Raw genomic sequence first — 13,803 nt, 5'->3', positions numbered from 1 at the left:
ACGTGGTTGCCATCGTGGTATCGTCCTTGATTCCAGCGACAAAGGAACTGCCAACAAGTTCAGCACAGCCGGTGAGTTGGAAGGAACTGATAGTAGACCGGACTGTGTTAGGCTCAAGGTTGCAGTGGCAACATTAAGAAGATAGACAGGAGGTATTTTGTGAACAAACTCGGTACCAGACAGAGTGGTCTGGTGCCAGGTGGGCACTCAGTCGAAGGTTTCTAGCTGGTACCTCTCTACTGAACAAAGAGACTGTATTCAACATTGTGAGTAAAGAAACTACAAGTACCAAGAGGCCGGATGGAAGGCTGGTTTAAGGTGTTAAGGTGGTCAAAGAAGGGTCGATCCAAATCCCTAGTACAATCGAAAGTCCTTAACACATGGCAGATGTTTTGTTATTGTGAAACTGGCATTTGCGCCCGGCTGAGGGCAATGCTATGTGTCCTGTGATTGTATGAAGTCCATGTTTGCTGTATGTTAGAGTGGCCAAGCGAGACGAGAACGCTCTTGGGAAGTCTATTTGAATTGACAAGCGCTCTGGTTGTTCTGAGGCCAACTGAGGGAGGCTGACGTCTGAGAGAAGGATCAGAGCCCGGCTGAGTGGGATCCAAGGGTGAAGGGTAATCACCTGACTTAAAGGTTAACCGAAGGAACTTTGGTTTTGTTGTTTTGGCGTATCAGGCCCTCTGAAGCAAGAGAGAAGAGACTTGGGCACAGAAGGCCCTAACACTGAGAAAAGGAACTGTAAGCTTGTGCCAGAGAAGCCCAGGAGTGTGCTGTGCTCAAGAGTCCTGCCTTGTCTTGTGCTAAAAACATGGGGGAAAGAGACTCCTGCCATAACATCCTGATTTATTATTTTGTAACATTATCTCACACTCTTTTGTAGCATAGCGGTAAGGATTGGCAATAGGATTTTTAGTATAGGCCCTTTTTATTTGACTAGACTCCACTTGGACTGTATTATTATTATTTGATGGTCGTAGCTTGCTCCCATCTTAGATTTAGGTTTCAATTAGGCGTTTATCTCACCCACTTTACAGTTTAATAAACACCCTTGAACTGTGATCACTTGTGTCTGTCTTACTTTGATGCCATGCCTTCCTTACACACATGGCTCTTTAATTGTACTTGAAAAACAAAAACAAAGGCCAGGCCGTTTATGTTTCAGTGCTTAAAATCTTGCTATTCATGTGAAAGGGACTTCTGTTTGGGGCCTTTAAATGCACCCCGCAGCTGCCCCTTCTTCAATTCCTTTTTTCTGCGCTACAAAGAGTGGAAATACCTAAATATCATTCAAACACATTCAGAGTGCTGAATATACATTTGTTTATTTGCTAAAAGATGGCATGGAGAGAGCGTCCAAGTTGCAAGATACCCACACTGAAGTGTGCCCCAAAGACTAGGATTAAAGCATAAACCTGGAACGTGAAAGCCATGAATGAACCAGACCTGAAGTGGTAATAAGATCACTATCCGTCTGTTTAATGATAAATAAAGGAGGAGTGAATTATTATGTGCATTCTTTATTCCAAATGGGACAGTAAAATGTACCTTAGTTGATGGAGGGTTTTCCTGCTTAGCAGATACACAGAGAACATTTCTCTTATTTACACCGTTGGAGAATAGGCCTTCGATCACATAAACATTGTCAGGACTGCTTTCCATGAATGATGCATGAGCCCTGAAACAATCTATTTACTTTTTTGTGTCATTTTTTGAGATGATTAGCCATGAGAACATATCCTAGTTTGGTTAACCTTCTTACAATGGTCACATTATTATAATAATTTTTTAAAGGCAAATGTCGAATGATGAACACAGCAGATCAGAGCTAGTTGCCAATCCAGAATCTTGCACATGGTTTACCCATTGAAGAGAGAGTGGTTGTTAAACCAGGCCAGACAGAGGGTGCTAAACTTGTGTGTGATCTGCAAACACATTTAGAAGAAAAGAAGCATTTTCCCCAACCACTAGATGGCAGGATATGCAAGGCATGTGTATCTATCGTTGAAGTCAAGGAACCATGAAACTTTGAAACAATAATGGGAGTAGCGCCTTACTTAGAAATAGAAATGAATGCAGCCAAACTACTGTTACAGATAAGTAACGTATTTCTCTTAGGTCACATTACAGTTCCCGTGGGATTGTCGTCGTAGATGGCTACTTATTCTGTTAGGTTCTCTGTAGTAGGTGCCATAGTCTATGCTGTTTTGAGGAATACCCTGATGCAGTGTAGACTGTGATTGAGGGTGTTGGATTGGTTGGTAAATGTGTTAGGAGTGGATATTTGATCTTGTTTTCTTGTGCATGGTATCAGTGTTGAACAGAGTTTGCCAACTGAATTGTAGGCTGCTTCGTTCAAGGAGTCGTTGAAGATGGTGATGAAGTGAAATACCTTTGGAACATGTCTGAAGGTTGGTTCATCAGTAGCAGCTCAAAGATATTGTGGAAGAGACTTCCAGCAGGGGGCCTGGATACAAATATGTACATTTTTGAGAGAAGGGGTAACCCGTTGAGGTCTGTACATGTGTTAGACCCTGCAGCAAGCCTGTGTTAAAGTCTAGAGCATTGTGTGGCCCAGCTTGAGAAAACATAGCATCCCTAGACAGCGAGGAGTGCCGCTAGGCCGATCCCGTGCAGAGGGTCCGGCTTCGAATGGGGCTCTTTTCAGTCAGGTACAACAGATTTTAATCGCATTGCCTCTGACCATAATAATCATGAATGCATGGGATAAAGAAATGATCAGCACTTTCTTAAAGAACCTCTGCAGTGTCCATATCTTGTGTGGGAGGTCCAGAGAACAGATGTAGGGAATAGCGGACTGTCTAGAAAAGGTTCGACTTATGGGCTGAAGAGGCGCTGTTCTCCAGGCTTATTCAGAGCATCATGATGCATTGGGTGTATTTCATTATTACAAAACATTATTAAAGGTGGAGCTAAGATGTTTCTAAGAATCTATTAATATAAAGTGAAAAACCACTCTCACTCCGCGCTTGGCCAATACAATTCGCGATACTAGTCCAAATATAAAGTATCTCAAAGTCTTCAACTGATTAGTTTTCCAGTTTATTGTCTGGTATTTGGTTAGCAGGAAGCTATTAAGTTTGCTATTTTGCTCATGGTGATGAAAGTCACTATTTCGTGTGCATCTTCTACATGACGATAAAAAAAGGCATGCGTTTACTGTTATGTTTCTTTTTTGCAGCTCCCCACAAGTTCGGCCTTTGTCCGAAGAAAGCTGAATCGCAAGGTACGGTCCTGGTCCCTGAGTTTATTACTTTACTTCAAGATGCTAATGTCAGTGCTTAATTTGTAAGAAAAGAAGTGCAAGGGCTCAAATATAATATAGCACGTTTGTGACATTGCGGGTGGGCAGATCCCCACCATTGCTGCCAACACCCACAGCTGCTCCCCACGGTGTCGACACATTAAATTACATCTCTCACTTGCTCATTGGGGTTGATGGCTGCTCTGGTTGTCATTACTTCATAATCAATCTGAGTCTGAGGCAATAATTGACGGGGCTCAGAAATAAGTGCCAGGGCCGAGCCCTGGCAAACACCCCCACAAATAAAGCAATGCTAATTGGTGTCTGAGAAGGGACTACCTGGAGATGTCCCATGTTTGTTTTGACAAAGAAAGATGCATTTTAATGCAACGGGGCATTTGAAACACTCTTATGTGGCATGGGGAAAGGCGAGTTCAGGGAAGAGATACAGCCACACAGCTAAATATCTACAGTGAAATCTAGAGCCTCTCTTTCTAATACAGGCCTCAGGAGGATAGCTCAGGGGCAACGTGCTCGCCTTGGAAGCAAGACGATGTGGAGCAACACAAGTTCGATCCCCGGGTCCGCACTTAGAAACCTCTGGGTATTAAGCTAGGTTGACCAGATAAAGAAATAAAAAACGGGACAGGTCATAGATATAGAAGTTGGACTAAAGTAAATACAAATAAAACTTAAGTCCCACTTCTATGTTGCTAGCCTGTTGCAGGGGCGGGGAGGGGGTGTGCTCACAGGCACACTCCTCTCATTGGAGGAGAGCGCCTGGGAGGGGAAGAGAGAGGAAATGGGGGCGTGAAAAGCATTTCATGCCCCCATTCGCGCAGGCAGCGTTGCACCGGGACCCGATTTCGGGATTTCGAAATCGGGTCCCGCCAAATCCCAGACAGCGTTAATAAAATCTAAAAACTCCCAGGACCCTGGGATGGAGGGTGATTTTTCCCGGACTGTCCCGGGAAAACCGGGACGTCTGGTCACCCTATATTAAGCGTGTTATAAATAGCCAATCATATCAAATCATCACCTGATCAAATTGTGCAGTCGTAGGCAAATCACCTTATCGTCCCTACTCTGTTCCTGTATCTTGATACATCCGGATGCTTGTCCTCCGTTTCATACTTGTGTTTCGCCAATGTGTCACTGAAAGGTTTGTGCAATTAATTTTAGTTCAGACATTGGGAGGTTACTATCTGGTATAATGGTCCTTTGTATAATTTATATTGAGAAACAATTATGATCATTAAGATTAACCCAAATATGTGCTCATTCCGTGAATACCTCGATTTGTACAACAAAAATAAAATTAAAATACAAAATATAACACAAAACAGTTCAAACAAAGAATTTAACTCTATGTAAATCACTGATTAGAAAAAACAACTGGCCAGATTTCAGTGGCAATGATATCTCTCTTGTTAGGACGGTTGGAATTGTGAAAATCCAGATTTTGGTTCCAGGCATCTCACAGGAGCACTTATTGGGATATCTGTGGAGGTAGCCTAAGGTTTTATTCTCCATTGGCCAATCTTCCATTGGGCACTAGAGTTGTGAGTTCACATACAGTTCTCACACCAGGCATGGGCTTGCCTTCCAGTCAATTAATAAGTCTCATGGGGCTTAAACCACCAAGTGTGGCATTTTTGGCTTATCCGTAGATCAAGCCAGCAAACCTTGCCCAGGAGACGCTCACAGAGTATCGCAGGCACCACCACCCTACTATGTTGCATGGCCCTGAAGGGATGGGCGACAGAGTTTGATTAGAAGGGCGCTTATGGGCTGGTGCTCAGTCCGCTTTTGCCTGACCCACTCAAGGCATTTGAGGCTGAAAATGCCCAACAAACTGAGCGTGGCTGCAAACTTGAGCTCTCCTGGCTTTCAGAAAGTAAATTATTTCCTGTGTGTACGTGAAGCAAGAAGAGGTCTGGCCCATGAAGGGACCACACTGTGCATTGTGAGTAACCACTGATCAAATTAAGGATCTGTTCAGTCTTTCTAATGCGACTCCCTGTAACTTGCATGGAGCCTTGTTTTCCCGGGAGACCAGCTAGTGCCTCGCTGTTTTAGATGATGTATATGGTTTTGTAAATTGCGTCTTTTAACGTTGGAAAACCAGCAGGGAAAAACAGAAAATTGGGAGCAGGTGGCTCTTTCATACCAAGCAGTTCCCCCAATCATCTGATGAAGGGTGGCTTTTGGAGGACACATGACAGAACAGACATGTTAGGTTTTCTTGCCTAGCAATCTAATGATATAAGTAAGATATGAAATAATGCCCTATGATACAGGTCTTTTGGCATGGAGTGAGCTCCACTATCAAAGATATCACTGGAGACCATATCCCAAAGGGCCCTGCCTTTTATCCTTCAGATAATGTCGGGCACAACACATGGTCTGAGGAGGGTCCTGATCGACACTCAATAAGAAAACTTCTACTCACAGCAAAGTTTCCACGCCTTGCTACCATTCCGCCATACAAATGCTCCAGAATGGATTTTTATGCAAATGCTGAAGATCCCTGTGGGGTCAGGCGGACCCCAGTAGGGATCTATAGTAAACGCTGCCTGACATGCTAAAATGGCAGGCAGCGTTTACAATTATAATAAAACCCTGTTGAACACTACTTACCATGCTTGCATGGTAAACAGTGTTCGCAATTGAAATTGAACCCTGTCTGGGTTCAATTGTAATTGCGAGCTCTGCTTGCCACACCTAATGTTTCCCCAAAGCCAAATTACACTTTTGACCAACATGAGCTCCTGTACGTTTTTTTTGTCTCCCAGACGTTTTCCACTCTCCCTTTACCAGCTCTACATAGACTGCTTTCCTTTCCACACCAATTTTGTTGGGTGTGTGCTGGGTTGGGGGGGGGGGGTACGTTTTGGATTGTATGATAAGAATTCGAGCTTTGTGGGAGACTGAACCACCACAATGTATCAGCTCTTGGCCTATTCCCTATGGATCCCATACTCCCAGAAAAAAGAGCTCATCCGAGCTGCACCCACCGACAACACATGTTTGGCATCTGCCTCTCCCACTGTCCCACTAATGGCCCTGTCCCTTTTTTCTTACATAGCCAGTAGCAGCGAGGCCGCTGATGATGGAAGAACACTTACATTACATTCTGCTACTGATGGTGGGAACAGCCAGGTTGATGGGGGATAGATTACAAATCAGAGGTTGAATGTTTTATGATCTATTTTATTGAACGTGTACCTCTCAATATAATACGGTCAAACAAAGGAAATATATGTTAAATATCGTTTTTTCCCCCTTTTCAGGTTTTGAAGTAACTGCTTCCTGGCGGGCTCCAGGAGAGATTACCTACTTCTTAAATGGATTGTTCCAGAGGGCCTTTGTTTACGCTTGATGCCTCCTTCTGGTCCCCATCATTCAGTCTGAATGAAAAAACTGTGAAGGCGTTGTGGGGAGAAAGCCAGTTATTCCTTTTAACTTCGTGGGAAACGTTTGGCATCCACCATTTGACCCCCTTGGTGGTGGCCATTTTGTTTGCCGACGAAAGGAGTGCAGACAGAAAGTGCTAAACTAGCTTTTGCGTGCCCTTTAACACATATGACATTACTTTCTTCTCCAAAGGATGAGCTAGGATTGTCAAAAAGATGGATGCTCCGTGCCTGGGCCCGGTCTGCTCACTCCAGAGCCCTGTGGATTGGAACCGAACACCACACCCATTTTGTTTGTGGTTTTATCTTGGCTATTGCAGAATTCGAAAGGGGCAGCCACTGGCTGGTGTGTGTCTGCATGAAGGCCAGAGGTTCTGATGGCGAACAGCCAGTGGGTAGGAGCTCCTCTGGTAGCACCCGGCAGAGTTGTCTCCCAAACACGATCTGCTGTCCTGATGTGGTCCATGGACCAGCTAGGCGCAGTAGAATTTGTTGCACTTTTGCCATTTGCATTGCATTTGATGCACACCTTGGGAGCCATTGCTGCATGTTTCAGTGTACCAAGGATGATAAAAAGTGAAAGCTTTTGGTGGAAAAGTAGGAAATGTACATTTACATTTGACATTAACTCCCCACTGAGGCTGGGGCCTGTACAACTGACCTTATGCTCACTTCAGACATTTCACTTCAAGAGCCTGCCTCATTCACAGTGCTTAAATGATGTTCCTGTTCTTGCTAGAAAACGGTTACTTCTATAATTTATATTTGTATTATTCCCACCTACCACTCTAAAGACATTTTTCATCATGTGCATTAAAGTACATTTGCCATGCTTCTTCAAAGAGCAGTACCGCACTAACACGCACACTCTGTACATGCACCTTTAATCACCACACTACATACATCTGTAATGTACGTATTCATACTTGATTGGCAGTAATTTGTCCATTTACACTATTACCTAGATAATGGCTGGTACTCACACTACTAAAATGCACCTTTTACACATTCTCCTCTTCTAGCTTCCACAAATACACAGCTCACTTTTGCTTCAGGCACAATTAACTTATAACCTTTATTTACAGCACCTTCTAAACATACAGGGAATAGACTGTCACGCATTACCCTTAAATATATACACCTCACTCACGCAAGTCATTTGTCTTCGGCACATACTTGTCGTCTTACATTTATTTTGTGCAGGTACACAGCTGACAAATCTTTCAGTACACATTTCCCTCTCTGCCCTTTAGCTTCTCTTATACAGACATGCACCTCACACTTTCATATCTTTCTTCTGTATACAGACATGCACCTCACACTTTCATTTCTTACTTCTGTAGGTAAGTCACACCTTCTTCAGAAGCCCACTTCACTCATTCAAGGTAAATTTTGTATCTATATACATTTCAACTTCTGCATACATTTTCATTCTACGGATGCTCATCACACGGTTTACTTTATCACACAGTTTACTTTGTGTGAAGAGATCTGCACTTCACTCATGATACTTGCTTTTACGGTCTTTGGACGCGTACCAGACTTATCACGCGGTTTACTTTATCACACGGTTTACTTTGTGTGCAGAGATCTGAACTTCACTTACTATACTTGCTTTTATGGCCTTTGGACGCGTACCAGACTTATCACGCGGTTTACTTTGTGTGCAGAGATCTGAACTTCACTCACGATACTTTTTTTATGGCCTTTGGACGCGTACCAGACTTATCACACAATTTACTTTGTGTGGAGAGATCTGCACTTCACTCACGATACTTGCTTTTATGGCCTTTGAACGTGTACCAGACTTATCACATGGTTTACTTTGTGTGCAGAGATCTGCACATCACTCACGATATTTGCTTTTATGGCCTTTGAACGTGTACCAGACTTATCACGCGGTTTACTTTGTGTGCAGAGATCTGAACTTCACTCACGATACTTTTTTTATGGCCTTTGGACGCGTACCAGACTTATCACACAATTTACTTTGTGTGGAGAGATCTGCACTTCACTCACGATACTTGCTTTTATGGCCTTTGAACGTGTACCAGACTTATCACATGGTTTACTTTGTGTGCAGAGATCTGCACATCACTCACGATATTTGCTTTTATGGCCTTTGAACGTGTACCAGACTTATCACGCGGTTTACTTTGTGTGCAGAGATCTGAACTTCACTCACGATACTTTTTTTATGGCCTTTGGACGCGTACCAGACTTATCACACAATTTACTTTGTGTGGAGAGATCTGCACTTCACTCACGATACTTGCTTTTATGGCCTTTGAACGTGTACCAGACTTATCACATGGTTTACTTTGTGTGCAGAGATCTGCACATCACTCACGATATTTGCTTTTATGGCCTTTGGACGCATACCAGACATCACACAGGTTACTTTGTGTGCAGAGATCTGCACTCCACTCACAATGCTTGCTTGTATGGCCTTTGGTCGTGTACCAGACTTACACTTCAAATTAGTTCCGGTGCATGCGCAGGCTCTCACATTGTATCTTCTTTGCCTGCAAGCATGCCACTCACTACTTAAATCATAAAGCTTCACACGTCACTTATTAGGTGTTTACTTCCACCACTTACACTACTGACAGTTACACCACTAACAGTTCTCTTCTTTGAACAAAACCATCTCACTCCCACTACGTTTGTTAATAATGTTGAAATTAACACCACTTCTTTATATACGACACGCATTATGACTACACTACTTTCATTTCTTTTTAGCAGATTATAACCCATACCTTACTTCTGTCTTCTACAAATACACAGCTCGCTTATGCCTTCCACTTTTATGTTGTGGAGATCTGCATTTCACGCATGACCCTTCTATTGACTCTTCCCCCATGCACGCTTCCTTCTGTGCACCGCTCAGTCCCTACTAACGTTTTTCTTCTGCATAGACAGTTACGTCAGTCACTCTTATTTGGTTAAAATGCACACTTCTCTCGCAAATCTTACGTTTGTTGTCTAAATATATACACACCTCTGCTGATTTCACTTTTCCTGTTATGGAAAATCCCCCACACACGGTTTGCTTTTATTCTGCATGTATCTGTGCACTCCACTTACATTGACCTGCCACTTACATGTGGAGTCTACGTTTACACCTTGTTCGCCGTCCTTGGACATTGCTAACTTTTATCTTCGTTGGTTGGCTTTTTTTTTCATTCATCATTCATTCAGCATCTATAGTCTAAGAAGTCACACCAAATGCACACTGCTTACATGTATTGCTTCCGACTGGGCCTCACTAACGCATTTTCAAAGTATGCTTCATGCCTGCAGGTCTAAAACTCTGCTCCAAGATAAACCACTTCACCTTCAGAGCAAAAACGTCATGCCTCAACTCTTCTAGCTCTCTATACACCCACTGCTTTAGCCCCAAAGCATCTTAAAAGCGATGTATTGGGATGACATGTCCTCTACAAGTCTTTTCTTTATTTTGCTTTGTCACACCACTTGCATTTTTTTTCTTGGGATAAACATCTTAGTCAAAATGCTTGTATAAATATTGTATTGGTACACACTGAGCTTACATCACTTACATGTATCTTCTACACACAAATGCACCCCTCATACAGTCTTCATCCCCTTCCTTCAATACCATGTTGGGGGCGGGGGGGAAGGGGAGTCTCCTTTGCTAATTCCCAAAAAGTGTCTTTTGACACTTCTGGTTATCAGTCCCCCCCTCACTCACACCTCTTTCAAAAACTATCCTCTGCTACTCTTTGCTTACTTTTCTAACATTGTCCATGCAGAGGCCCTCAGAACTGCTTTCTTTTATGTTTGCCTTCCATAGGCAGTCCCCATTGACTTCTTTGTGTGCCCTCAGGGAAGCCATGTCCTACCCGCCATTATGCTTACCTTCCAGAAGCAGTACTCGGACACATCCTTTTTTGTTTACATCCCTTATATAAGTATTTAAAGTCGTTCCTGAAGATACCAACTACTTCCACCGTTTAAGCTTACCTACCAGATATGGTTCCCTCTCACCCTCCTCCCATCTACATCCAGATACACTCCTTATCGACTCACCTAACACTTCCAACACTTAGCTTATGTACACTTCTTGATCGCCCCTCTTTACATATACTATTTACAGTCCTACTCCTGGCTAAGCCCTTCTTCAGACGCTGTAAAACATATATAATCTGCATACTTTAATTGTCTTCTACACCCTCTGGCAGGACACGCGACATACATACCTACGCTCCGCAGACACTCATCCTACACAACTTCTATAATTACATTTCAGAACCTCATTACCTTCTTAACTTTTGTTGCTTTATATTGCCACACTCCACTTTTGCCTGGCACAAAGCCGTCACTCACACTGCACCTCCAGTGCCAATGTACTGTATTAGGCACCGGAGCCAGACGTCTGACCGTGGCCTCCTCCAGACACATTCCTCACTAATGCCCTGTGCCTATTGTACTTTTACTTTCCAACACAGGTTTGCTTATTCCATTTCAAGCATTCTCCGTTAACATTCACCGGCCTCCTCCACCATTCACAGTTGTTGTAACCTGCAAGCAGTCCTCAATCACACTTGCATTCACACCTTGTAAATAAACATAATGTAGGACATATAACGTGCCAAGGTGGCATCTGAGGTGCCTTCAGGACATCTTTCTGCATGCAGGCCTCTTATAGTTCTTCAATCTGCCATCCTGGCGTAGCATTACATGTTCCACAAGAACAACAGTGGGGTTAACCAGATGTACTGGATCCTGTGTCAGCGCTGGTAACTGGGGAGACCTTGACCAATGAAAGGCCATTGTTAGAAGAGGCTCCATCTCTTATTCTGTTTCTCTTGCCCTTTATGAGAAGTGCTTTATCTAGGACATGGTGGACCTTTGTCTACGCTCTATTGCTAGAGCAATGCCCACAAGGTAGAGGTCACCAGGGCAATTTCTTTTGGCAGCCATTTTGGACTATGATGTCTCAGTGAGAATTGGAACCTTTCATGCAAACGATGGTAGAACATTGTTTTCTAATAGTTTCTTTAAATGTTATAACATGGTTTATTGAGGCATTTAATCTTAAGATTATGAATAGGGGGAGAACACTTTAAAATGGAAAGAGAAAATACAGGATACAAGGACATATTTTATCCACCTCCACATTCTGCCAAAAGACCTACCCAACCATTACTTGTGAAGGCCATGTGTGAACGTGTCAATGAAACGATTATAACAAGTATCGCTGAATGGTGTAGGTGGGGTCTGTGGGGGGTCAGGTGGTCAATATGCCTCTACGTATCCCAGTAGCTCCTGCGATCCACGTAAACCCTCTCCTTTCCAGCGGGCTCAACAGCATGGCACTTGCAGCCCCAAAGTACAACCATGGGAATCCAGTATTTCTCTTGAGCAAGAGCTGCATTGTTCTTGCCCCTAGCTGATATTTTTCCAAAACAAGAGACTTTAGTACAGTTTTCAACAAACCAATGCTGTAAGACTCGCAACACGTTGTATTGTCTTGATGGGCGATGGTGTCATCGGGATGCCATTGGAGAAGGCATGGACATATCCTGCTGGTCCTCATAGGTAGACAATGTTTATGTATTTTACAGTGTTTGTATTTTTTGGGCTGGAACATTATTTTGGGACCAAGAATCATACAAGCGAAAGTCTTGGTACAATATATAGACTTGGTCGGACTGTACTGTGGTAATCCCAGACATTTGATCACATTCCTTCTGCATGCCGCCGTAGCCGACTTGTGTTGTCTGCCTCTTACACCTCTTTAAACACTTTGTGGGTAGGTTGGTGCAAGTTTAATGGAAAATCCCAAAGGTGTATGAAGACCGGTTGTCTTTTCCGGAATATCGATATGCGGTGGCGCTGGGCGCCATAATTTGAGCCTTCCGTTACAAGGGATTGTGGCACAGAACACAAACGTACCAGAATCCTGCAGGGTATTTGGATGCTGAGTGTGGGTGCGTCTCCTGGCTCATCTATGGTCTTGCGACATCCACTGAATTTATACACATTTTAAATTTATTCTGCAAATAGAAGCTTGTTGTAGGCCATTTTGGAGCAGCAGCCAGGTTGCAATCCTTAGTTCAGACACACTTTGTATCCAGCTGCAGTGATTGGGTATGTGCCAGTGTTGGATAGGGACCTCCCTGTAAAGTTGTTGGTCTCTTTTGTGTTTTATGTCTTGTGTGTGCTGTCTGAATCCCAGCCTGTGCATCTGCTCCTGACTCCATATGAAGGATAGTTTCCAAAGGCCTGCCCGGTGCCCCGCCACTAAATTGCACGAGTTTGTGTTCCTCCCGCTCACGTCACTGGCCGCCAGTTAATGGACTGTCATTTGCCACATAGAGCATTTAAATCGCTCATTGCCACTTGGTAGCCCAGGAAATAGCCGTGATATTCGACCTGATTCACAAAAAGGAAGAGACTCTTGCACCCAGTAAAGATGCGTAATTTGCACATGAATAAAACCCGCAAAAGGAAATGGAAGTTCTGCTTTCTCATGTTTCAATGAGCCTTACTGATTCGGCCTCACAGCTACATAACAGATCAACCCCATACACACTCCTTGCAAGGTTCATGGCACTGCAAGGTGGGCTTCTGCTTCCTTTTTGTGAATCCGGCGCATTTTATTTTTATGTAATTTGCGCATCCCGTGCAAGTGTTGCTCTTCATTTTGTGAATCTGCCAGTGCATGTTTACGAGCAGAGCTGGCCAGTATTGTGCGCTTTTAAGGACCGATCTGGGGCACGAGCTGTCTTACGTTTCCTTATGTATTTATTCCAATGTTTTATTACCTAAAACTGTAAATAACATTACAATTAAAATTCACTATTGTGGATGAGCCAGTCTTCTTCTAGGAGTGGTAACAGCTGTGGCAGCCGCCCGGTATATATTTTATTTACCACTTCTATTTGGAATTTTAAGGCATCTTTTTAATGTATTGTATATAGCCCGTAAAATGACTTTGTTTTATTGTCATGTAAAGTAAAACGTCTTTTATTTGATGTACGTTTCTGAAAAGGTTTTGCCGAAACCATTAAATATAAACCAGAACATTGCAAAGTGAACTGTTTTTCAGGTGTCATTGCCTTTATTGTCATTGCACGAAGCTTTACT

The 13,803-nt window shown here is 43.3% G+C and overlaps 1 protein-coding gene across 1 annotated transcript in view; it reads left to right on the top strand.

Annotated features, from left to right (window-relative positions):
• Positions 1–13,759, top strand: part of OPHN1 (oligophrenin 1) — a 733,935-nt gene extending 720,176 nt beyond the window's left edge. The window contains exons 23-24 of the mRNA XM_069612518.1: positions 3,206–3,250; positions 6,562–13,759. Of these exons, the coding sequence (XP_069468619.1) occupies positions 3,206–3,242 (37 nt within the window). The 3' untranslated portion in view covers positions 3,243–3,250; positions 6,562–13,759. The remainder of the gene's footprint in view (positions 1–3,205; positions 3,251–6,561) is intronic.
• The last annotated feature ends 44 nt before the right edge of the window (positions 13,760–13,803 follow it).

This window comes from Ambystoma mexicanum, chromosome 5p, assembly GCF_040938575.1.
Source record: "Ambystoma mexicanum isolate Mex_15411 chromosome 5p, UKY_AmexF1_1, whole genome shotgun sequence".
Taxonomy (NCBI): Eukaryota; Metazoa; Chordata; class Amphibia; order Caudata; family Ambystomatidae; genus Ambystoma; species Ambystoma mexicanum.
This window is presented reverse-complemented; position numbering and strand designations above follow the sequence as displayed.